Genomic DNA, 24874 nt, shown 5'->3' on the forward strand with positions numbered 1-24874 from the left:
CTTTTACCAATATTTGAAACACGTAAACAAAGTAACCCAAATTTCCCTGTTGTGGGATCAATAAGACTATCATTTAAAAAGGTTTCCCTTTAGGGAACCTGTTTTTTTGTCCCCATACCGTCAGAGGTCCCCTAAAGGCGACTGTGTAAACAGAGCAATGTCCCCATTAAGTAAGCATTGCCAGAACACACACACACACACTCACACACACACACACTCTCTCTCACACACACACACACACGCTTGCAGGCACCTAACATGGATGCACACATTTCAGCTTTGTTGTCCAAAAATGTGATCATGGTCACAATCCTGAGAGGAGGTTAACATCAACTGGGGATATTTGGCAAATTTCTGCCAAAATACTATATTTAATAAAGTGTAAAAACAAATAGTGCAAAGTGTGAAAATGTAAACATAGAGAAACCTGAGAAGAACTATTTTCTGCAGGTTTAGTGCCAGGAAGTTACAGCTGTGCTTTAAAGGGAGAGCATGGTATCAGCGGTTTTGCCTTGCATCATTTACAGACCACATTGGTCTGACTACGGTCCCTTTGAAAAAATACAAAAAAACTGCCACACTGTCAAGGTGACTTTTGCTTTTTTATCCACAATTTCTTCATTTTTACTTTCTATTCTCACTCCGTGCAAAAAATATCAAGCACGAGAGAGACGATGGCGCAAACAAATGAATAGTTGATACTGTCACCTGAATGGCTGTTGTCACTCCCACACCCACTGATCAATGATCACTTCCTGCGTTGCTCGGTTACCAGAGCGCGAGCTTTGTTCTTGCAAACAACCTTGCTTCGCGGCCTCCGTTTTTTTTTCCCACGAAGAAGAGGAAGAAAAAAAAAAAAATCCAACATTTGTTTTGATATCGATTACGTGTCTTTCGCGATATATATTGATACCGTTTTATAATACTTTTTTTGATTTGTTCATTCATCCCTTGGAAAAGCTTAAAAAAATTATCTTAAAAGTTCTTTCACCGTTAATGTACAGTATTCTTTATTTTTGCAACTTCATTTTAAGAGCTCATTGTTAAGTGTTCGATGTGATTTTACTCTTTTGTTGACATTGTTTGAGTGTTTTCAATTCTTGTGTTGACATTTCCTTTCTGCCTTGATAGTTGTGGGGATTATAATCAGAGGAAGGTTACATTTGAAATTAAAATGTTTACATTTCATATATTTTTTCCCCTGGTCCTTATTTTCTATAGGTCATTAACAATACCAATAATTATCGATAATGACTGATATGAAACACTTATATTTGTGATACAGTTTTCAGCCATATCTCCCAGCCCTAAATACGCAATTTTTGTTTTTATGAATTTAGGAGAATATTTTATTTGATTTATTTCTAAAATAGCAGCATTACATAAGCAAAACCATGATATAAAACAAAATTGTAATTAAAAATAAAATAAATAAATAAATAAATAAATAAATATATATGTATGTATATATATATATATATATATATATATATATATATATATATATATATATATATATATATATATATATATATATATATATATATACATATATATATATTGTAATTAAATGTTATGTTATTTTTATTCTTTTTAATTTAATTTTAAAAAAAATAAAATAAATAAATATGTATACATATACAGTATATATATATAAATATATATATATATATATTTATTTTTTAATTACATTTTAAATTTTTTTTAAATTCTGAAGTTGTTTTATATCATGGTTTTACCTATGTAATGCTGCTATTTTACAAATAGCAGCATTACGGGAAGCGGGCGGACACATTTAATGAATACACACACATAACCATACATAAATACACACATAACCATACATACACACACACACCCACACACACACACCCACACACACACACACACACACACACACACATATATATATATATATATATATATATATATATATATATATATATATATATATATATATATATATATATGTGTGTATAGGTATACGTATATGTACATACACATATGTATATATGTATATACACATATGTACATGTATATGTATATACACATATGTATATACACATATATGTATATGTACTGTATATGTATATATGTCTATAAGTATATATGTAGGCAGCACGGTGTGTATATATATATATATATACAGTATATATATATATTTTTTTATATATATACAGTATATATATATATATATATATATATATATATATATATATATATATATATATATATATATATATATATATATATATACGTATATACTTTTTAGGATTTGCTTAAAAATTTTTTTTATTATATTCAAAAATCAATATATTTAATTATATAAATAAAATGTTTTTTTTAATCAAACGCACAAAATGTGGCCAATACCAACAATGAATTAATTTTTAGATGAATAACATAAGTTCAAAAACAATAGTTTCCAAACCCCTGCAAGTGTACAGTAGTTCTCATGAAGCAGTGGGAAAATATCACAAATGAACTTTTAATGTTTTTCCAACACGAGGGCGTGATCATCGCTGCGCTGCAACTTTAATTATTAAACACTTTCAAGATGACAACGGCGAGCGACATCAATGGACAGAACACAAGCAAAACACAGCAACACAACAACAACAAAGGTGCGGAGATAGTGCACTTAAAAGCCTCTGTCTGTTTTTTCATGTTTTTCTTTTGGCGCACACACACACACACACACACACACGCACACACACACACACACACACACACACACACACACACACACACACACACACACACACACACACACACACACACACACACACACACACACACACACTTCTTGCATATCAGCAGGAAGTGGAGGGAGACAACAAAGTAATTGATCCATTTAAAGAGATTTTAAATGTTGAGCCCTTTTTTGGTGGATTTCATTTACTGTGTAAATTGACTAAATGTTGAAAATTCTGGACATTGCCTTTTGTTTTCCTGATTCATCTTTGTATTAGTTTTGGATGAAGAGCTAAAAGCGTGCATATGAGAGAGAATGGAAGAACACGGCGATATAATATGTGAGCAAGAGGAGAGATATGTTGGAAACACCACAGCATGCAGCGACTTTACCCAGAGATGTTAGCTCAGAGCTGGGGTTAGTAAGCTCCAGGGGGCCCAGACTGCTGAATGGAGCTGGGAGAGGGGCCTGGAGGGCCACGGGGTTAGTAGGCAGGGCGGATGTCGACGCGGCTGCAGTAACAGGGTCACCCTCGTCCCCTCCGACACCAACATGGAAGTGCTCCTCCTCCTCCTCATCCTCACACTTGCTACCGTCGGCACCCTCGTCGCTATGGCGACGTGCTTCTCCGTCCACAACATCTGTGGGGTGTCCGTGGGACGGTGCAGTATGTGGGGGGGAATGTGAAGAAAGTGGTTAAAGAGCGGAGCCAAAGAAGAAAAGTCAGTGCATTCACAGGGAAAGAAGGAGAGAGGTAAAAAAAAATGAAAGATGTCTAAAAAGTGAAGCATTGTTATTTTGCTCCATCAGTCATGTGTGCATGGACTCTGTTGCTGTGTCTCAATTTCAGCCAGTACACTTCAATAAGTATACTATGTCGCATTAAACACTGTAGCGGTTTCTGAAATGGAATACTGCACTTAAAGTCAGTACACTTCAATAAGTATCCTGTGAACACTCTGGCTGTGTCTTTGTATTAAAGTTAGTGCACTTCAAAAAGTATACCGTGAACACTGTGGCTGTGTCTCATACGATGTATTAAAGTTAGTGCACTTCAATAAGCATACTGTGAACACTGTGGCTGTGTCTCAAAAAAATGTATTAAAATTAGTGCACTTCAATGGCATTCTGTGAACACTGTGGCTGTGTCTCATACAATACAGTTAGTACACTTAAATAAATATACTAATTCCCCCCCAAAAATGGATTAACTCGCTGGAATATAAAGACAATATAACATACATCCATAAACGTGGATGCATATGCAAAAGTGCAATATATTTATCTGTACAGTAATCTATTTATTTATATCTGCACCTTGTTGCTCTTTTATCCTGCACTACCATGAGCTAATGCAACGAAATTTTGTTCTTATCTGTACTGTCAAGTTCAAATTTGAATGACAATAAAAAGGAAGTCTAAGTCTAAGTCTATACTATGAACTCCGTGGCTGTCTTATATCAAATACTGTACTCAAGTTAGTGAACTTCAATAAGTATACTGTCTGTGAACACTGTGTACTGCTAATATACACTGCTAATTTATGGATTTTTTTTTCGCTAACAGCCATAATGTTTTGTGTTCAATAGTTTTCATTAAACACATGTATAAACACTGAAAATGTACTTCCTGTTTTAATGCATTAAACCGTAAGTATGGATTCTTTATTCATCACTCTAAGCAACGGTTGTAAATTTTACAATATAACTAAAACAATTCTTTCTTACTAAACCGTTCCATGTGTGATGCCTGTAGGAGTGTTTTCATACGGCCTATCGTAATGTAATCAAGCTAGCGTCGTTAGCATGAGCTAATACGCTAACACGTTTGTGAGTGTCTGCGTTAGTATTATCTGTGTTCCTTTTGTATCGTTTCAGTTTCACAAATTCACCAAGACGTCACCGTTGAGTTACTGAGTCAGTTTAGCTATCTTCCGCAGCTAGCGGGTCCATGACGATGACTTCTGTTTTGTTTGATCCACCGTTTTACTGCCGTGTTACAGACACCGTTTTGAAACAATGAAGGTATGTAAATAAACATACACAAAATGCTTCGGTGTAAATAACTCATTTCACAATACATATCTCTAATATCGCTAAAATTTGTTCCATTTTGTCCACTAGCGACGCTGAGATCATTATTCATCCGTTCGTTACGTCTCGTCTCGATTACTGTAACATATTATTTTCGGGTCTCCCTATGTCTAGCATTAAAAGATTACAGTTGGTACAAAATGCGGCTGCTAGACTTTTGACAAGAACAAGAAAGTTTGATCATATTACGCCTATACTGTATATACCTATATACATATACACTACCGTTTAAAAGTTTGGGGTCACATTGAAATGTCCTTATTTTCAAAGAAGATAACTTTAAACTAGTCTTAACTTTAAAGAAATACACTCTATACATTGCTAATGTGGTAAATGACTATTCTAGCTGCAAATGTCTGGTTTTTGGTGCAATATCTACATAGGTGTATAGAGGCCCATTTCCAGCAACTATCACTCCAGTGTTCTAATGGTACAATGTGTTTGCTCATTGGCTCAGAAGGCTAATTGATGATTAGAAAACCCTTGTGCAATCATGTTCACACGTCTGAAAACAGTTTAGCTCGTTACAGAAGCTACAAAACCGACCTTCCTTTGAGCAGATTGAGTTTCTGGAGCATCACATTTGTGGGGTCAATTAAACGCTCAAAATGGCCAGAAAAAGCGAACTTTCATCTGAAACTCGACAGTCTATTCTTGTTCTTAAAAATGAAGGCTATTCCACAAAATTGTTTGGTGACCCCAAACTTTTGAACGGTAGTGTATATATATATATATATATATATATATATATATATATATATATATATATATATAAAATCTAATCCATTATTATTATTATTATTATCTATACTGGCTCACCTGTACTGGCTTCCTGTGCACTTAAGATGTGACTTTAAGGTTTTACTACTTACATATAAAATACTACACGGTCAAGCTCCTGCCTATCTTGCTGATTGTATTGTACCATATGTCCCGGCAAGAGATCTGCGTTCAAAGAACTCCGGCTTATTAGTGATTCCCAGAGCCCAAAAAAAGTCTGCGGGCTATAGAGCGTTTTCTATTCGAGCTCCAGTACTCTGGAATGCCCTCCCGGTAACAGTTCGAGATGCTACCTCAGTAGAAGCATTTAAGTCCCATCTTAAAACTCATTTGTATACTCTAGCCTTTAAATAGAACCCCCTTTTTAGACCAGTTGATCTGCCGTTTCTTTTCTTTTCTCCTCTGCCCCCCTCTCCTTTGTGGAGGGGGAGTTACACAGGTCCCGTGGCCATGAATGAAGTGCTGGCTGTCCAAAGTCGGGACCCGGGGTGGACCGCTCGCCTGTGCATCGGTTGGGGACATCTCTGCGCTGCTGACCCGTCTCCACTCGGGACGGTCTCCTGCTGGCCCCACTATGGACTGGACTCTCACTATTATGTTGGATCCACTATGGACTGGACTCTCACTATTATGTTAGATCCACTATGGACTGGACTCTCACTATTATGTTACAGCCACTATGGACTGGACTCTCACTATTATGTTACAGCCACTATGGACTGGACTTTCACAATATTATGCTAGACCCACTCGACGTCCATTGCATCCGGTCTCCCCTAGGGGGGGGGGGGGGCACCCACATCCTCTCCAAGGTTTCTCATAGTCATTCACATCGACGTCCCACTGGGTTGTGAGTTTTTCCTTGCCCTTATGTGGTCTCTGAACCGAGGATGTCGTTGTGCAGCCCTTTGAGACACTTGTGATTTAGGGCTATATAAATAAACACTGATTGATTGATTGATTGATATATCTGCGGTTTATAGTCCGGTGCGGCTAATATATGGAAAAATAATTTTTCCATCTCTAATTTAGTGGATGAGGCTTATATACCGGTGCGCTATATGGATCAGAAAATATGGTCGCCCTTTGAAACACACGAATATGATAGTATGTAAACAACAGCCAACCCTAGCAAAAGAACCAACCAGGCTGGTCTACTTGACAATAAAAAAGAGAATCACAACAACAACAACAATTCCTTCTCCTTCTTCTCCGTCCTCTCCGAATTTGTGAGCTACGAAGTGGAGCGTGCTCGCAAGTGGCAACTGGCTGGAGCCTAATTAAAGGACCTTGAAGTTGGAAAGTTTCTTTGCGGGCAAAAAAACATGGAGGGGGGAGGGGAGTGGTGGTGTTTGTGGGCTGGTCGAGTTGCATTAAAGGAGCGTGATTGGCGGCGAGAGAGAGAGAGAGAGAGAGAGAGAGAGAGAGAGAGAGAGAGAGAGAGAGAGAGAGAGAGAGAGAGAGAGAGAGAGGCTGGGATTAGCCGTTGTGCTCGGCAGGCCTTGTGTAACACAGCCCACAGCACTTCCTCCCGCCTGTCTTCTTTTTTTTTTTTTTTAATGAGATCTACAATTAGTTTGATTCCAAAAAGCTCACGGAGCAAATAAATCAATGGCTACCCTCGGCCAGCTGCTGACCTCGCCGCTCGTTGGATTTGTTTACCCCTCTTCTGCCCTTTTTCGGTTAAACACGAGGCTTTGTACTCCCTCGTCCTTCAGCCTCCGCGCGCGACACTCACCTGTCGCTCATCTTTCACCAACACGCCACGCACACAAACCACGACGGAAGGGCTCGATAACGGTCATTTTCGTAATAACCCCCCATTTTGTGGAAAATGGAAAGCGGCGGGGAGCGGGCGGACACATTTCATGGAGCCGCTATTAGGAGCGTTTGGCTATTGGCGTCACGATGTGTTGTGTTGATTAACAATTACCGACTGATGGAGACCAATGACATTTTGTTTTTCCTGGAAGGATTAGCAGGACCCCTGTAGAGAGGGTAATGTAGGTTGTTGTCTTGACTTTTACTTTGTGACAGACTTGTTTAGTCAGTACTGTTTCTTAAAGGCCTACTGAAAGCCACTACTAGCGACCACGCAGTCTGATAGTTTATATATCAATGATGAAATCTTAACATTGCAACACATGCCAATACGGCCGGGTTAACTTATAAAGTGACATTTTAAATTTCCCGACAAACTTCTTGCTGAAAACGTTTCAATATGATGACGTTTGCGCGTGACGTCAATGGTTGAAGCGGAAGTATTCGGAGCCCATTGTATCCAATACAAAAAGCTCTGTTTTCATCTCAAAATTCCACTGTATTCTGGACATCTTTGTTGGTGAATCTTTTGCAATTTGTTTAATGAACAATGAAGACTGCAAAGAAGAAAGTTGTAGGTGGGATCAGTGTATTAGCGGCTGGCTGCAGCAACACAAACAGGAGGACTTTGAGGTGGATAGCAGACACGCTATCCGACGCTAGCCGCCGACCGCATCAGTGATCGGGTGAAGTCCTTCGTCGCACCGTTGATCGCTGGAACGCAGGTGAGCACGGGTGTTGATGAGCAGATGAGGGCTGGCTGGCGTAGGTGGATAGCTAATGTTTTTAGCCTAGCTCTGTGAGGTCCCGTTGCTAAGTTAGCTTCAATGGCGTCGTTAGCAACAGCATTGTTAAGCTTCGCCAGGCTGGAAAGCATTAACCGCGTAGTTACATGTCCATGGTTTAATAGTATTGTTGATTTTCTGTCTATCCTTCCAGTCAGGGGTTTATTTCTTTTGTTTCTATATGCAGTTAAGCTCGATTCTATCACGTTAGCTCCGTAGCTAAAGTGTTTCGCCGATGTATTGTCGTGGAGATAAAAGTCACTGTGAATGTCCATTTCGCATTCTCGACTTTCATTTTCAAGAGGATATAGTATCCGAGGTGGTTTAAAATACAAATCCGTGATCCACAATAGAAAAAGGAGAGAGTGTGGAATCCAATGAGCCAGCTAGTACCTAAGTTACGGTCAGAGCGAAAAAAGATGCATCCTGCACTGGACTCTAGTCCTTCACTCTCACGATCCTCATCCACGAATCTTTCATCCTGGCTCAAATTAATGGGGTAACCGTCGCTTTCTCGGTCCGAATCGCTCTCGCTGCATTGTAAACAATGGGGAAATGTGAGGAGCCTTTCAACCTGTGATGTCACGCTACTTCCGGTACAGGCAAGGCTTTTTTTATCAGCGACCAAAAGTTGCAAACTTTATCGTCGATGTTCTCTACTAAATCCTTTCAGCAAAAATATGGCAATACCGCGAAATGATCAAGTATGACACATAGAATGGATCTGCTATCCCTGTTTGAATAAAACAAATTCATTTCAGTAGGCCTTTAACTCATGCACTGTCGTGCTCACACTTTAAGGGGGCCTACCATATTTTTTGGACCATAGAGCGCACTCTATTTAGGTCTATTTTCATACAAAAGTGCAGACCTGGGCAAATTAAGGCCCGGGGGCCACATGCGGCTCGTTGAGCTTTTTAATCTGGCCCGCCGGACATTCCCAAATAATTTTTTTAGATCTTTAAGATGGAAAGTGTAGCTGCCATTCCGATGTGCAGTCAAGTTTTCTAATGACCGTAAGTCTTCAACTATACTAAGTATTTCAATGGTTGGAATCTGCATTTATTGATGATATACCAGTTACTATGGTGATCTAATTAGTTACTATGGTCATCTAATTAGTTACTATGGTCATCTAATTAGATACTATGGTCATCTAATTAGATACTATGGTCATCTAATTAGATACTATGGTCATCTAATTAGATACTATGGTCATCTAATTAGTTACTATGGTCATCTAATTAGATACTATGGTCATCTAATTAGATACTATGGTCATCTAATTAGATACTATGGTCATCTAATTAGTTACTATGGTCATCTACGTCACAGCAGCTCAGACGAGGCACCAAGCAGTGTGGGCGGGAAGCATTTCCACAGACGCGGAAGGAGATTTTCCCAACAAAGTTCTAAAGCTTAGTGATATATAGAATAGAATAGAATAGTATAGAATAGAAAGTACTTTATTGATGTCTGGGGGGAATTCAGCAAATATCAGATATATAGATTGTAGGTGGGTTTATTTTGTACCCTTCGCGTTCATATTTCACCATTTGTTGCATTTTTGTTGCGTTTCACTTGATTGTAAAATATGTCGATGGAAAGGGGGTTGTGACATTCATATTTTGTCAATATTCAGTGTTTTATCGTTCATATAAAAATGTAAAATTCCATTACGTTTTTTTAAGGCAGTCTGTCATAACGTTTTTAGCATTCAATCAGACATTATTGTGAGGTTTGGTATTAGCGTTCCTAAAAATAGATATACCGGCCCCTAGACACTTTTTTTTCCTTCTAAATGTGGCCCCCTGAGTCAAAATAATTGCCCAGGCCTGCCCTAGTGGCTCCCTGGAGAATTTTTAAAAAAGGATTGAAAATGGAAAAAGACGGGAAAAAATATTTTTTTGGTTTTAGTATGTTTTTTGTTTAAGGACAAACATGACACAAACCTTCCCAATTGTTAGAACTACCACTGTTTAATATGTTTGTGTGTATGCTTCACTGATAAGAGTATTTGGCGAACATCGTTTTGTCCTACTAATTTCTGCGGTTCTTGAACTCACCATAGTGTGGACTGTGGCGCAACGGTTTGTTTACATGTAAAATTTTCTACTCCTTTTTGTCTCATTTTGTCCACCAAATGTTTTATACTGTGCGTGAGTTCACAAAGGTGAGCTTTGTTGAGTTTATTGACTTGTTGGAGTACTAATGAGGCATATTTGGTCAGTGCATGACTGCAAGCTAATCAATGCTAACATGTACTTGCCAACCCTCCCGATTTTCTCAGGAGACTCCCGAATTTCAGTGCCTCTCCCGAAAATCTCCCGGGACAACCATCCTCCCGAAAAGCTCCCATTTTCCACCCGGACAACCTATATTGTGGGCGTGCCTTAAAGGCACTGCCTTTAGCGTCCTCTCTCACCTGAAAAGGAGACTATTATATATGTGTCCGTTATCCATAGGTTTATCTATAACCCATAAAGTAGGCAGGCTTGGAACTATTTCTCAGCGTGTGTTTATTCCAGCCGGCACGTTAATACACTGACACACAACATCCGGATTCCCATCATGCATTGCAAGTTGGTTTTCCATAATATTACGAATCAAAACTCCATATTATGTCTCTTTATATGTGCCATTTTGGGGTCTTTATACACACACCATACTAATACCGTATGTTGAAGCACAGTACGTCTGACTATGGTAGTCATAAGGCTCCAACAATCCATCAAGCGGTGCGGCTTCGTAGCTTACCAAAGTCGTACTAAAACATTTTGACATATTTTTGAGTGCTGTGTGTAATGTTCAATATTCTCAAATAAACATAAATGTTTTTGGCTTGCTTGCTTGCTCACCTGTACTTGCTAGCATCATTTATTGAACAGGAGGTGTCAACCTGCAGTCCACATGTATCTCTTATGTGTGACTGCACACTTACCATTACACCATGTACAAAATAAAATTGCACAACCAGAATTAATTCTTACATTAGGCGCACCGGGTTATAGGACGCACTGTTGATTTATGAGAAAATGAAAGGATTTCATAATCGGAAAAATACGGCCGTCCATTCGTGACCCAAGACATGTTTGAGTGTGTTTGAGTGTGCGTGCTGACCTCCAGCCAGGCTAGTCTTGCAGCCCTTGGGTCTGCCGGCGCCGGATACGTCCAGGTTCATGTCGGACATCTTGACTCCGGAGCGGGCCTCGGCAATCAGCTGCCGGGCTCTCTCCCTGAGCTGTCTCCGCCGCTCGGCATCCCGCTCCTCCAAAAAAAACAAGCAAACAAAAAATATTTACTGTACATCTGATTGGTTGAAATCCCACAAGCATTCATGATTAGAGAGAATTAGGAATGGCTCAAACGATGATGGAGCATTATGAAACATCAGGAGTAGGGATGTCCAATCATTTCGGCCGATAAATGCTTTAAAATGTAATATCGGAAATTATCAGTATCGGTTTCAAAAAGTAAAATGTATGACTTTTTAAAACGCCGCTGTGTACACGGACGTAGGGAGAAGTACAGAGCGCCAATAAAGCTTAAAGGCACTGCCTTTGCGTGCCGGCCCAATCACATAATATCTCCGGCTTTTCACACACACAAGTGAATGCAACGCATACTTGGTCAACAGCCATACAGGTCACACTGAGGGTGACCGTATAAACAACTTTAACACTGTTACAAATATGCGCCACACTGTGAACCCACACCAAACAAGAATGACAAACACATTTCGGGAGAACATCCGCACCGTAACACAACATAAACACAACAGAACAAATACCCAGAACCCCTTGCAGCACTAACTCTTCCGGGACGCACAATATACACCCCCCGCTAACCCGCCCACCTCAACCTCCTCATGCTCTCTCAGGGAGAGCATGTCCCAAATTCCAAGCTGCTGTTTTGAGGCGTGTTAAAAAAAAGTAATGCACTTTGTGACTTCAATAATAAATATGGCAGTGCCATGTTGGCATTTTTTTCCCTAACTTGAGTTGATTTATTTTGGAAAACCTTTTTACATTGTTTAATGCATCCAGCGGGGCATCACAACAATATTAGGCATAATAATGTGTTAATTCCACGACTGTATATATCGGTATCGGTTGATATCGGAATCGGTAATTAAGAGTTGGACAATATCAGAATATCGGCAAAAAAGACATTATCGGACATCTCTAATAATAATGTCAGTATTTATTATATGTAAATATTACATATATGTTATAATTTATATTGCTACTATGGTACATTTCTAAGTGTACTTTATACCTGCATTATCATTTCCATCCTTACCCTTTCCATCCTTTGTAACTGAGCTACTGTGTGGAACAATTTCCCTTGTGGATCAATAGAGTTTGTCTAAGTCGAAGTCTATATACGGCTTTTAATTTTTTGCAGTTACAGACAGATTTGTTTTTTGGTCCAATATGGCTCTTTTAACAATTTGAGTTGCCGACCCCTGAACAAGTCTGGAACTAAAGTCTTAAAGAAGTTTCTTAAGCACAAACATTATGACTAAAGTGGTGAACTTTCATTTCATTAATCTTTAGTTAAACACATTTATTATTGATTTAATTAGAATGTATATATTTTAGCACTGCACAATTGTATGTACATGTATTTTTGTAATCATTCTACTAATTCAGTATTAATATTTGCGTGGGCCCCTCTGTAGTGGAAAAGCGGGGCCTGAAGTCAAAAATATTAAGAACTGCTGTGAAAGACTGCGGGTGATTATTTTGAGACATCTCTTCACAGTTGCAGTGAACGTACCTGAACATGTACTCACTCATTTAAGTACACCAAGGCCACAAAACCTTCATTACCTAACAGCATCACCAAAATGGACGCACACAAGCACATCCAGGCATTACACGCCAGGTATTGAGCCACCGTCATCACAGTAATGGCAGAAATGACCATTTCTGTCCGATTCAATCTGATCCTCCAGATAGCGCACCGGCACAAACACACACACTCACACACACTCACACGCACACACACACACACACACACACACACACACACACACACACACACACACACACACACACACACACACACACACACACACACACACACACACACACACACACACACACACACACACACACACACACACACACACACACACACACACACACACACACACCCACACAGGTTATCATTTGGAATGGGGACCAAGTTTTTGATCATCACTTTTGGGGACCACCCTTTCTACAGGTTGTGTAGGCATAAAAAAAATGGTGTAAAATGGCCACTGCCCAGTTAGCTCATACACGTCTTTAAATCTCTGGATTGATGAAGTAATGTGCTGATCATTCCTACTGGGGACCCTGGGGGAAAAGAGTTAATATGGTTCATGGGGACCAAATTTTAATCATTTTGCATAATTCACACAAATTTGTACGTAAATACTGAGGACCATTTAAAAAAAAAGAAAATTTCAAAGTAAATATGCCATGATCCTCAGAATACAGCACTACAGCTGTCCTCTTATAGGAAGTTTCACCACTTAAATGTTAAAGCAAATCCTGCATCTTCTGCGACATTACTGAAACTGCTATTTAGCCGTAATGAAGTTGTCTGCAACTCCAACTACCATATATAGAAGGATGGAACATTCTGAATGTGAATCATACTTTAAGGCGATAATGTTTTATAATCATGCTGTATGAAAATGTCATCCTAAGGAACACTAAACCAGATTTTGTATTTGGAAAAATATATTAGTTTTAACTAAGGATGGATACCATACAGAATCACAGTACTATTAATGCCAGGATAACAAATATTTCACTTTTCAAGAAAATTAATGTTCTCTTTTACCAGTATTTGAAACACGTAAACAAAGTAACCCAAATTTCCAACCATTTAAAAAGGATTCCCTTTAGGGCAGTGGTCCCCTACCACCGGTCCGCGGACCGATTGGTACCGGGCCGCGCAAGAAATAAAAAAAAAATTTTTTTTTTTTAATTAAATCAACATAAAAAACACAATATATACATTATATATATACACCCCCCCCCCCCCCCCCCCCCCCCCACCTCCGGTCCGTGGGACAAATTTTCAAGCGTTTGACCGGTCCCCAACTACAAAAAGGTTGGGGACCACTGCTTTAGGGGACCTGTTTTTTTTGTCCCCATACCGTCAGAGGTCCCCTAAAGGTGACTGTGTAAACCAGGGGTGGGCAATTAATTTTTACCGGGGGCCGCATGAGCAACCCGAGCACTGCTGGAGGGCCACATCCACAATATTTCAATTAAATTTTGCTCAATATTATTTGTTATATATACCGTAAGATAAATAATAATAATAATAATAATAATTAATAATAATAGTAATACTTCAACATAGTGTGTGTAACAGCATTCCATGACTAATATAAATAAATTAACACTAATAATAAATGACAGTAAAATAAGCACACGTATGACTGAGGAGTCATAGTGTAACTTTGTGTGGTGTTTGAGTTGTCCGACTTTTTGTGTGGCCATAAACGCACCAGTGGTTTAGTGGTATGCGTGTTGGTGACAGATGACAAGTTGGTTTTGGCCTGGTTTGTACGGCAGAAAATGACTAGTTTTTCGAGATAGAATTGTTTTACTCATGTTTTTGGTGTGGTTATGTCCGAATGTAAACAGTTTTGCTCAATAAAGTGATGGATATAATTCCTGTCCTCGAAGCATCACGATAGACGTTACAATAATTGAACGGTGTTCAATTGAACGGTGTTGACGAACACCGTTAGGGCCGCTTGTTGTCACTGTCACTCAAAGTTGCATTGCAAAATTACATAGAATAAATGTGTTTATTTTGTTTAGAATTCAGATGGGATTTGATTTGGTGTGCGGCATATTTGCTGCGCGCAGCGGACGCTTGAGCAGTGCGCAATTGCGCAGGCACGCACCTTAGAGGGAACGTTGCTTTGCAGTCCATGTCTTGTTGGAAACACGCCATTCTTCATCAACTTTTCTCTTTTTAGCGTCTCGGGTGTAAACCGTGCATCAATTGTCGCTGCATGTGCACCTTCACTTGCAGGTTACACACGGACACACGCCCATAAATAATACTTTTCAAAATAAAAGCAGCGCAGTTGTATTGCGCTCACGACATAGATGTTTTTTCAACTTTATTTTGTAATTTGTAATTGCAGCTGTTCACATTCACTCACAATCACGCACACGCATACGTCCACACGGAAGTAATACAAATAATGATTTTCAAAACAAAAGCAGCACCGTTGTATTGCACACTCGACATAGATACTTTTTAAAATTTATTTTGTAATTTATAATTGGCCTCACGCGGGCCGGACAGGGACGTACAAAGGGCCGGATGCGGCCCGCGGGCCGCAGAATGCCCAGGTCTGGTGTAAACAGAGCAATGTCCCCATTAAGTAAGCATTGTCACAACACACACACACACACACACACACACACACACACACACACACACACACACACACACACACACACACACACACACACACGCACACACACACTGTTGTGAGAGCAACCAGGTGCTAAATAATAACCATCCCAACAAGTCATGTTGTTGAGGTGGGAGTGACGTTTAGGTAAAAACCCTGCGAGGGTATTTTAAAGCTTACGTGAACACACAAAATGTGTCCCTCAAGAGTGGACCGGAAGCCGCAAAGATACGACCTCCAGGGACCGTGAAGAAGTTATTTTGTGTAACTCTTCTCCCTCCCTGTGGTTTCCTGTTAATCAGGCTTCTCCATATTGCGGCAGGGCTTTTAGGCCTGGCCCCATTCAGGCAGCCGTTTGTCCATTAACAAAACAAGCAGCGCCCGCTAATGAGCTACATCTCCCCATTTCCATGTCAATTGTTTGTTTGTAGCCATTGTTGGCCTGGGACAATGGGCTTGTGTTGTAAATGACGGCAACTTTAATGCACTCTCAGTGTGAGAGTGTGTGCGTGTGTGTGCGTGTGTGTTCTTGTATTTATACCCTTCTTGAGACATCAACAGGGAAAAGTACTTTCCATATGAGGACCGGTGAACAAGTTAGGACCGAAATCACGGTCCCAATACGGAAAAACCATTGCATCTAATAGAGAAGCAAATACTAGAGTCCGTGAACATTGCTCCAAAGTCAGGATTTTTTGTTGATTTAATGTGCATACAAAAGTAGACATTGACAGGTGCAAAGGCAGCAATATGTGATAAAACAAGACGGCAGCTAAAGAAGGACTTCCCTATTCATCCCCGAAAAAAATCTGCCAGGTGAACAGCTGATTTTACGACTTCCGGTGCTGACGTAAGACAACCCGAGTCCCATATGTGACCATAGGATGAATAAATACACTACGGTACTAAGACTATAGTGGCCATTAACAGTTAGCTTCTACAAATGGGTTGCCCAAAGTGCGGCACAGGAGCCATCTATGACTCGTTTGTCATCGGCCTAAAGCACATTACAAAAAACAAAAAATAGAGATCTCATTTGCACCCCTGGTGGTGAAATCATCAAAATTAGGGTGGTCCCAAAAAGGAGGGACCTTTTAAATTGACTGTGTGTCGGTCTTAAAAGTGCTCCCCCTTTGGTCAACATATGAAATAACAAGTGCGTGTAAAAAATTTAAGTGCTCCCTCTCTGGACAACATATATAATAACAAAGTGTGTGTAAAGAATTGAAATGCGCCCCCTTTGGCCAAAATTTTTTTTTAAAATAAATAAATATGTATATAGAGACATACTGTAATAACGAAGTAAATGAAAAAACAAAAAATAAATAAAAGCAGTCTTGTTCTCACAATGTGTCAACATTTTTCTTATACAATTGGGAACAACTTCTTTCTGTTTCTGTAATATTGCAATATTTTCTCGTAAAATTATTACTTTTTCATGTAAAATGATTACCTTATAATGCAAAATGGTGACATTTGTCATATAAAATTCTGACTTTTATCACAATATTGCCAATTTTTTTGTTCTTGTAAAATAGTGAAATGTTTTGAGTAAAATCATGACTTCTGTCATAATTTTGCCAAGTAAAAATTCAGATTATTATAATATTGTCAAAATGTTTAAGTTTTCTTATAAAATTGTGACTTTTGTCGAGTAAAATTACGACTCTTTTCATAAAGTTGCCAAAAGTTTGAGCTTTTCTTGTAAAATTGCAACTGTTATTGAGTAAAATTCCAAATTTTATCATAATATTGCACATGTAAAATTTTGACTTGACTTCCAAAATTTGTATTAAAAGTTTTACTTGTGAAATTCCAACACATTTTTCACAACAAGCTTTTTTATATTTGCATAGTATGTATATATTATTAATGTTGTAAATACAAATCTTTATATATCTAGAAAGGGTGGTCATAAAGAGGTAGGCATTTTTCGGAGGTCTCAAGAAGGTAGAAAATACAATAATTTGTGTGTGTGTGTGTATGTGTGTGTGTGTGTGTGTGTGTGTGTGTGTGTGCCCAAGGGGATGCCCAAAGGGAGATGGGAACACACCTTTAAGAGATAATGATAGAGACACCAAGGGAAATAGAGAGATAATTAAGAATCAGAAGCAAAAAGATTAAGTGATTAAGTGATTGTTTTTGAAACAATAGAACACATTTTTATCTGATGAACACCACGCTTAATTTTGAATATAAAATATACACATTCAAGTAAAGTTAATATTAAGTTCCACACAGGTGTGTAAAACAGCCTCTTTCCGCTTAATTTGAATATAATTTATACAGACATGGCCAAGAAAGGATACAAATGTGTCTATTTTGGCTCTTTAAATATAAGGACTACAAACGCGTGTGAAGGGAGTGAAGCTGGACGTGATGTCGGGACATTGTCTGTGTTTTTAAATGACACACTGCTAACTTTAACTTGAACTTAATATGGTAACTTTGACAGAAGACAATTGTGCAAGTGCAAGCAAAATACCCAACGACAAGGTTCCGTGTTAGGTCCTCCATTAATCTACCGTATTTTTCGCACTACAAGGCGCACATAAAATCCTTTAATTTTCTCAAAACTCGACAGTGTGCCTTATAACGTACGGAATAATTTTGGTTGTGCTTACCGTACTTTTTCTTCTTACTCGTCGTCGCCATGTCTCTTCTTCGTTCTTCTGCTTCGTCTCTGTTATGTTTTTGGACATTACTACTTGTAGTTTGGAAGCAATGCATGATGGGAATCCGGATGTTGTGTGTCAGTGTATTAACGTTCCGGCTGGAATAAACACACGCTGAGAAATAGCTCCGTGCCTGCCTACGTTATGGGTTATAGATAAACCTATGGATAACGGACACATATATAATAGTCTCCTTTTCAGGTGAGAGAGGACGCTAAAGGCAGTGCCTTTAAGGCACCCCAATATTGTTGTTCGGGTGGAAATCGGGAGAAATTCGGGAGAATGGTTGCCCCGGGAGATTTTCGGCAGGGGCACTGAAATTCGGGAGTCTCCCGGGAAAATCGGGAGGGTTGGCAAGTATGGACTACACCAGGGGTGGGCAATTAATTTTTACCGGGGGCCGCATGAGCAACCCGAGCACTGCTGGAGGGCCACATCGACAATATTTCAATTAAATCTTGCTCTATATTATTTTTGATATATACCGTAAGATAAATAATAATAATAATAATAATAATAATAATAATACTTTCATTTAACCTAACTTAACTTTATACCAAAAGCACTGCTTTGGAAATCAGTTGTACCCCTTTCAGAGATCACATTTAGTTCCCCTTAAACATCCTCATGTTGCACAATGAAATGTAAGCATAGGATGAAGTGTGCATTCCTGTAACTTTCTCTAGTAACAGCATTCCATGATTAATGTAAATAAATTAACATTAATAATAAATGACAGTAAAATAAGCACACGTATGACTGAGGAGTCATAGTGTAACTTTGTGTGGTGTTTGAGTTGTCCGACTTTTTGTGTGGCCATAAACGCACCAGTGGTTTAGTGGTATGCGTGTTGGTGACAGATGACAAGTTGGTTTTGGCCTGGTTTGTACGGCAGAAAATGACTAGTTTTTCGAGATAGAAGTGTTTTACTCATGTTTTTGGTGTGGTTATGTCCGAATATAAACAGTTTTGCTCAATAAAGTGATCGATATAATTCCTGGCCTCGAAGCATCTCGATAGACGTTACAAATATTGAACGGTGTTCAATTGAACGGTGTTGACGAACACCGCTAGGGCCGCTTGTTGTCACTGTCACTCAGAGTTGCATTGCAAAATTACACAGAATAAATGTGTTTATTTTGTTTAGAATTCAGATGGGATTGATTTGGTGCGCGGCATATATTTGCTGCGCGCAGAGGACGCTTGAGCAGTGCGCAATTGCGCAGGTGCGCACCTTAGAGGGAACGTTGCTTGGCAGTCCATGTCTTGTTGAAAACACGCCATTCGTCATCAACTTTTCTCTTTTTAGCGTCTCGGGTGTAAACCGTGCATCACTTGTCGCTGTGCACCTTCACTCGCAGGTTACACACGGACATACGCCCATAAATAATACTTTTCAAAATAAAAGCAGCACAGTTGTATTGCGCGCACGACAGATGTTTTTTCAACTTTATTTTGTAATTTGTGATTGCAGCTGTTCACATTCACTCACAATCACGCACGCGCATACGTCCACACGGAAGTAATACAAATAACGCTTTTCAGAACAAAAGCAGCACCGTTGTATTGCACACTCGACATAGATACTTTTTTACATTTATTTTGTAATTTATGATTGGCCTCACGCGGGCCGGACAGGGACGCACAAAGGGCCGAATGTGGCCCGCGGGCCGGCCGCAGAATAACCAGGTCTGGACTACACTGTTTCCGCTTGCAAGTGGTCTGTGTGTATGTCTACTTGCGACATGTGTTTTAGCGCGCCATCAGGCACATGAAAAAAAAAAAGAAGAAAGAAAATTGGATTTTGCTAAGGCATTATAGTACCTTTTTTAATTCTTTAGTAGTAGTATACGGTACACCTAAAGCAACGTACACATTCCCATTGTCACACACGTCATAATACTGTTTGTCATGTCTTGACTTCCACTGAAGATGCAGAAAAGCTGATGCAAGCAGATGCCTAAACTCATTTAGAGACAAAAGCCTAGCGAGAGTCGTACAACTGGACTGCGACATGAGCTCATGAATAAACATGTCTCCTCTTTCTTAGTCTATTCCCCATTTTTGCATTCCCTGCATAAAAAAAAAATGTACGACTGTTGTAATTATCTCGTGTTTTACTGTTTTTCATGGCGGTTGTCAGCCTGCTTTTACAAATGCAATATGATAAACAGTAATGTCACTGGCGGGCCTTCTGGCAAGGGACTGATTGCAGATAGGGACACGATCACCAGTGTAAGTGCGGCTGTGTAGCAATAAGCACACAGCTTTGTGCCCCAAACACCCTGAAAAACATCCCACTATATTTTTTGGTCGGGGAAATTGACTGTGTCTGTCCAGAGGCTAGGATTAAAGCTATAGAAAATGCATGTGCCTAGCACCGAGCTCAGTCAGCTATAAAGCCGCTGATTAGAAAATATGAGAATGTGTATTGGTACGGAGGAGAGGTGCGCCGTGTTGTAAAGGACGACATGTTATCTGGGATAAAACGTCTCCGGACGCGAGTACACCGGGCGAACTTTGTACTTTCTAACGGGAAACCACTCATTTGAGGATAGGAGGCTGAGACAATGTTGGGATAGGGTAGTACGTTATACCGGTATTAGTATAGTACCGCGATACTAATTAATCATATTCGGTAATATACCGCCTCTAAAAAGTACCGGTCCCCCACCCGTCGTCCTGCCGTTTCATGCAGACGAGCATGTTCGGCAGTGCACACACATGGAGTACTTACAAGCAGACACAGTGTGTAGACAGAAAAGGGAGAACGGACACATTTGAAAAAAAAATTGATTTAGAAATGTTACAATAAAGAATCGTACAGGACAGATTAAAAAAAATAAATAATATATATATGTTTTAAAAAATAATTTTTTGATTCGATTAATAATAGTTATAATAAGAATCGTGATTTATTTAAACCTGATTTTATTTTTATTTTTTACACCTCTAATGGACAGGACAGATTAAAATAAATAAAATGATATATATATATATATATATATATATATATATATATATGTATAAAAAAAACTTTTTTTTATTCGATTAATAGTTATAAATAAGAATCGCGATTTATTTGAAACCCGATTTTTTTTTACACCTCTACTTGACAGGACAGATAAAAAAAAACATGTGTATATACTGTATATATATATATATATATATATATATATATATATATATATATATATATATATATATATATATATATATATATATATATATATATATATATATATACTATATTTAAAACATTTTTTATTTATTTTTTTATTCGATTAATAATAGTTATAAATAAGAATCGCGATTCATTTGAAACCAGATTGACACCTCTACTTGTCAGGACAGATTAAAAAAAAAACATGTATATACTGTATTTAAAAAAAAATAATAATATTTTTTGATTCGATTAATAATAGTTATAAATAAGAATCGCGATTCATTTGAAACCCGATTTTTTTTACACCTCTACTGGACAGGACAAATTTTAAAAAAGATATATAAATAAATACAAAAAATTATTTTTAAAAAATAGTTTTTTTACTTTTTTGACTCGATTAATAATTGTTAAAAAAAAAAAGGGAATCGTTATTCATTCGAAAATCAGTTTTTTGACTCCCCTATTAGGGACTCGATGCTGCTGAACGTAAACGTCTGACAAAAATGGGAAAATAAAGTAATTTCGTCCACTGGAACACAACTGAGGAGGAGAAAAACCTCCAACACAAAGCAAACCAGCCTCCCAGCTACGTGATCAAGGCCGTGGAAACAAGTGGAAAAAAAAGATGAGAGAAGCTGCCAGTCAGCGGGAGGCACCGCCACAAGAATGGAAACACGGGGAGAGAAGAGACATTCTCTTTCGGAAAAGGCACCAGCGAGAACAACCATGAACTGTGTCCGCCATTGACCGCTGGGCACCTCCAGGGGAAGAGGGGCTGAACGCTTGAGTGGGAGACTGAGACACAGGGCACCTCGGTGGGCTTGGCGTCTCGGTGAAGGCCCCCCTTTCTGCTCTGGAGGTTCTTTTTTTTTTTTTTTTTTTTTTTTTTTGAGGCAGGCTGGTTGCTCTTTTCTGTGCGAGGGAGGGAAGGCACGCACCGCTGGTCATGTACAGAGAGAGCTGGCGAGGGCACACGGCGATGCCACACACACAAAATCACTATCTCAAAAGGGGTTTGCCAACCTCCCAGATAGCCAGCCAGTCTGGCAGCCAGTCATGCAGGTCCGGACATTTGTCATGACAGGCTAATTCACAGTCAAGAGGTGCTTTAGGTCTCTATCTTGCCCGGCCACACGCACTGAAGAGCACGGGAACACACACGCACACAATCATTTTCCCATACTGTTTCCAACAACGCAGCATGATGGAGGTGCACAAACACTTGGCCGATTTGGGTGTTGGACCATCGCTCACAGCTATTGCGCCGCAAAATAAACACGTAAGTTGGTTTTCGCAGCCCCTGCAGTGCCGTGCGACAAAGCTGAAGGAAATGGATTATCCAAAAGCTCTTCGTAAAAGTCCAATCACGTTGATCGATTCTCCGATGCATCAAGATTAGAACCTGGGCGATTCATGAAACCATGGACAAATGTCCAAACATTGAATGTTTATGTATGTTTAAGTAATACTAAGGGTGTAACGGTACACAAAAATTTCGGTTTTGGTACGTACCTCGGTTTAGAGGTCACGGTTCGGTTCATTTTCGGTACAGTTAGAAAACAACAAATACATTTTTTGGTTATTTATTTACCAAATTTGTAAACAATGGCTTTATCCTTTTAACATTGCTTTAAAATAGCTCTGTGTGTGATGGATGTGAGCCACCACTAGGCTGATCAGTGCAACAGCAGGCAGTCATGAATGCTAAGCATAACAATAACATACATATATACACACAGGGTCCATTGCCAGGCTTAATGTGGTCAACATATAGAAAATAAAAACTAAATAAGATAAGGCTCAGAATGGTTTCTTAACAAAACCTTTCTACATATAAAGTGCTTTTTTTGATCGATTGATTGAGACTTTTATTAGTAGGTTGCACAGTACAGTACATATTCCGTACAATTGACCACTAAATGGTAACACTCCAATAAGTTTCAATTTGTTAATCCACGTTAATCAACATTAAACTGCCTCAAGTTGTTGCTCAGATTAAATAAAATGATATAAAAAGTGCAACATTAAACAGTTTCAAGTTAACTCCAACGCCTTTAACCCTGGTGACTTTCACTCAATCTTCGGGTTTTTTGCCAGAAAAATCAGTTTATCCACATTGTCTGCAGAAAGAGCAGACCTGCTTGCAGTTACAATGTCTCAGTGGGTCAAAATCTAGTTTTTAATGCAATATGGTCTTAAATCTGCTGCTATAAAAACACCAACGGCATTTATTATTGCTTTAGCCCTGCCTGACTCGCCGAGGAGAGGCTGCTTGAATGCGGTGTTTGCACCACACTCGTCTTTATTTTCGTTGAAGCGATGTTCACTTGGGGGTGGTGACGCTTCAAATCAATCAATCAATCAATGTTTATTCATATAGCCCTAAATCACAAGTGTCTCAAAGGGCTGTACAAGCCACAACGACATCCTCGGTACAGAGCCCAAGGGTTAGCATGTTTGACGTGTTGGCAGAAGCATACCTGCTGCTGCTGAACAATGTCGGCAAACCTCTGTCCTCCATTGTTGTATCGCACTGTGAAGCCGAAGTGTTCCCAAACGGGAGATCTTAACGAGGCATGAGGGTCTTCCAGCTCTGGCTTTTGCATGTTGCAGTAGCCCGGTCGTTGCTAGCATGCCGTGTGTTGTGCCTCGTGTGCATTGTTTACACAACGTGCGCTACGCTACTTAATATGTCCGTGTGGAAACTCGGTTCGGTACACCTCCGAACCGAACCGAAACCCCCGTACCGAAACGGTTCAATACAAATACACGTACCGTTACTCCCTTAAGTAATACAGATGGTACTAAAATGTGGCATTAATGCTGAGTTTGATTAGATTTGATATATTTTATTTCAAATTTGCAAAAAACAAGAGCAAGCCTGATCCAATACAGTGCTGTAGCCTTAAAGGCCTACTGAAATGACTTTTTTTTTATTTAAACGGGAATAGCAGATCCATTCTATGTGTCATACTTGATCATTTCGCGATATTGCCATATTTTTGCTGAAAGGATTTAGTAGAGAAAATCGACGATAAAGTTCGCAACTTTTGCTCGCTGATAAAAAAAAGCCTTGCCTGTAGCGGAAGTAGCGTGACGTCACAGGAGCTAGTATTCCTCACAATTCCCCGTTGTTTACAATGGAGCGAGAGAGATTCTGACCGAGAAAGTGATGATTACCCCATTAATTTGAGCGAGGATGAAAGATTCGTAGATGAGGAACGTTACAGTGAAGGACTTGAGAGGCAGTGATGGACGTATCTTTTTTCGCTCTGACCGTAACTTAGGTACAAGCTGGCTCATTGGATTCCACACTCTCCTTTTTCTATTTTGGATCACGGATTTGTATTTTAAACCACCTCGGATACTATATCCTCTTGAAAATGAGAGTCGAGAACGCGAAATGGACATTCAGTGC

At 39.2% G+C, this 24874-nt stretch overlaps 1 protein-coding gene across 7 annotated transcripts in view; it reads right to left on the bottom strand.

The window, feature by feature from the left end:
* The window catches only part of ehbp1 (EH domain binding protein 1), a 409577-nt gene that overhangs the window by 128977 nt on the left and 255726 nt on the right, over positions 1-24874 (bottom strand). For 6 of the 7 annotated variants that reach the window (XM_062059494.1, XM_062059493.1, XM_062059495.1 and 3 more), the window contains 2 exons: positions 11295-11442; positions 3088-3336 (listed from right to left, as the gene is read on the bottom strand). In XM_062059494.1, the coding sequence (XP_061915478.1) occupies positions 3088-3336; positions 11295-11442 (397 nt within the window). The remainder of the gene's footprint in view (positions 1-3087; positions 3337-11294; positions 11443-24874) is intronic. The other variant, XM_062059499.1, reaches the window with a different exon arrangement.

Source organism: Entelurus aequoreus, linkage group LG09, assembly GCF_033978785.1.
Source record: "Entelurus aequoreus isolate RoL-2023_Sb linkage group LG09, RoL_Eaeq_v1.1, whole genome shotgun sequence".
NCBI classification, from domain to species: domain Eukaryota; kingdom Metazoa; phylum Chordata; class Actinopteri; order Syngnathiformes; family Syngnathidae; genus Entelurus; species Entelurus aequoreus.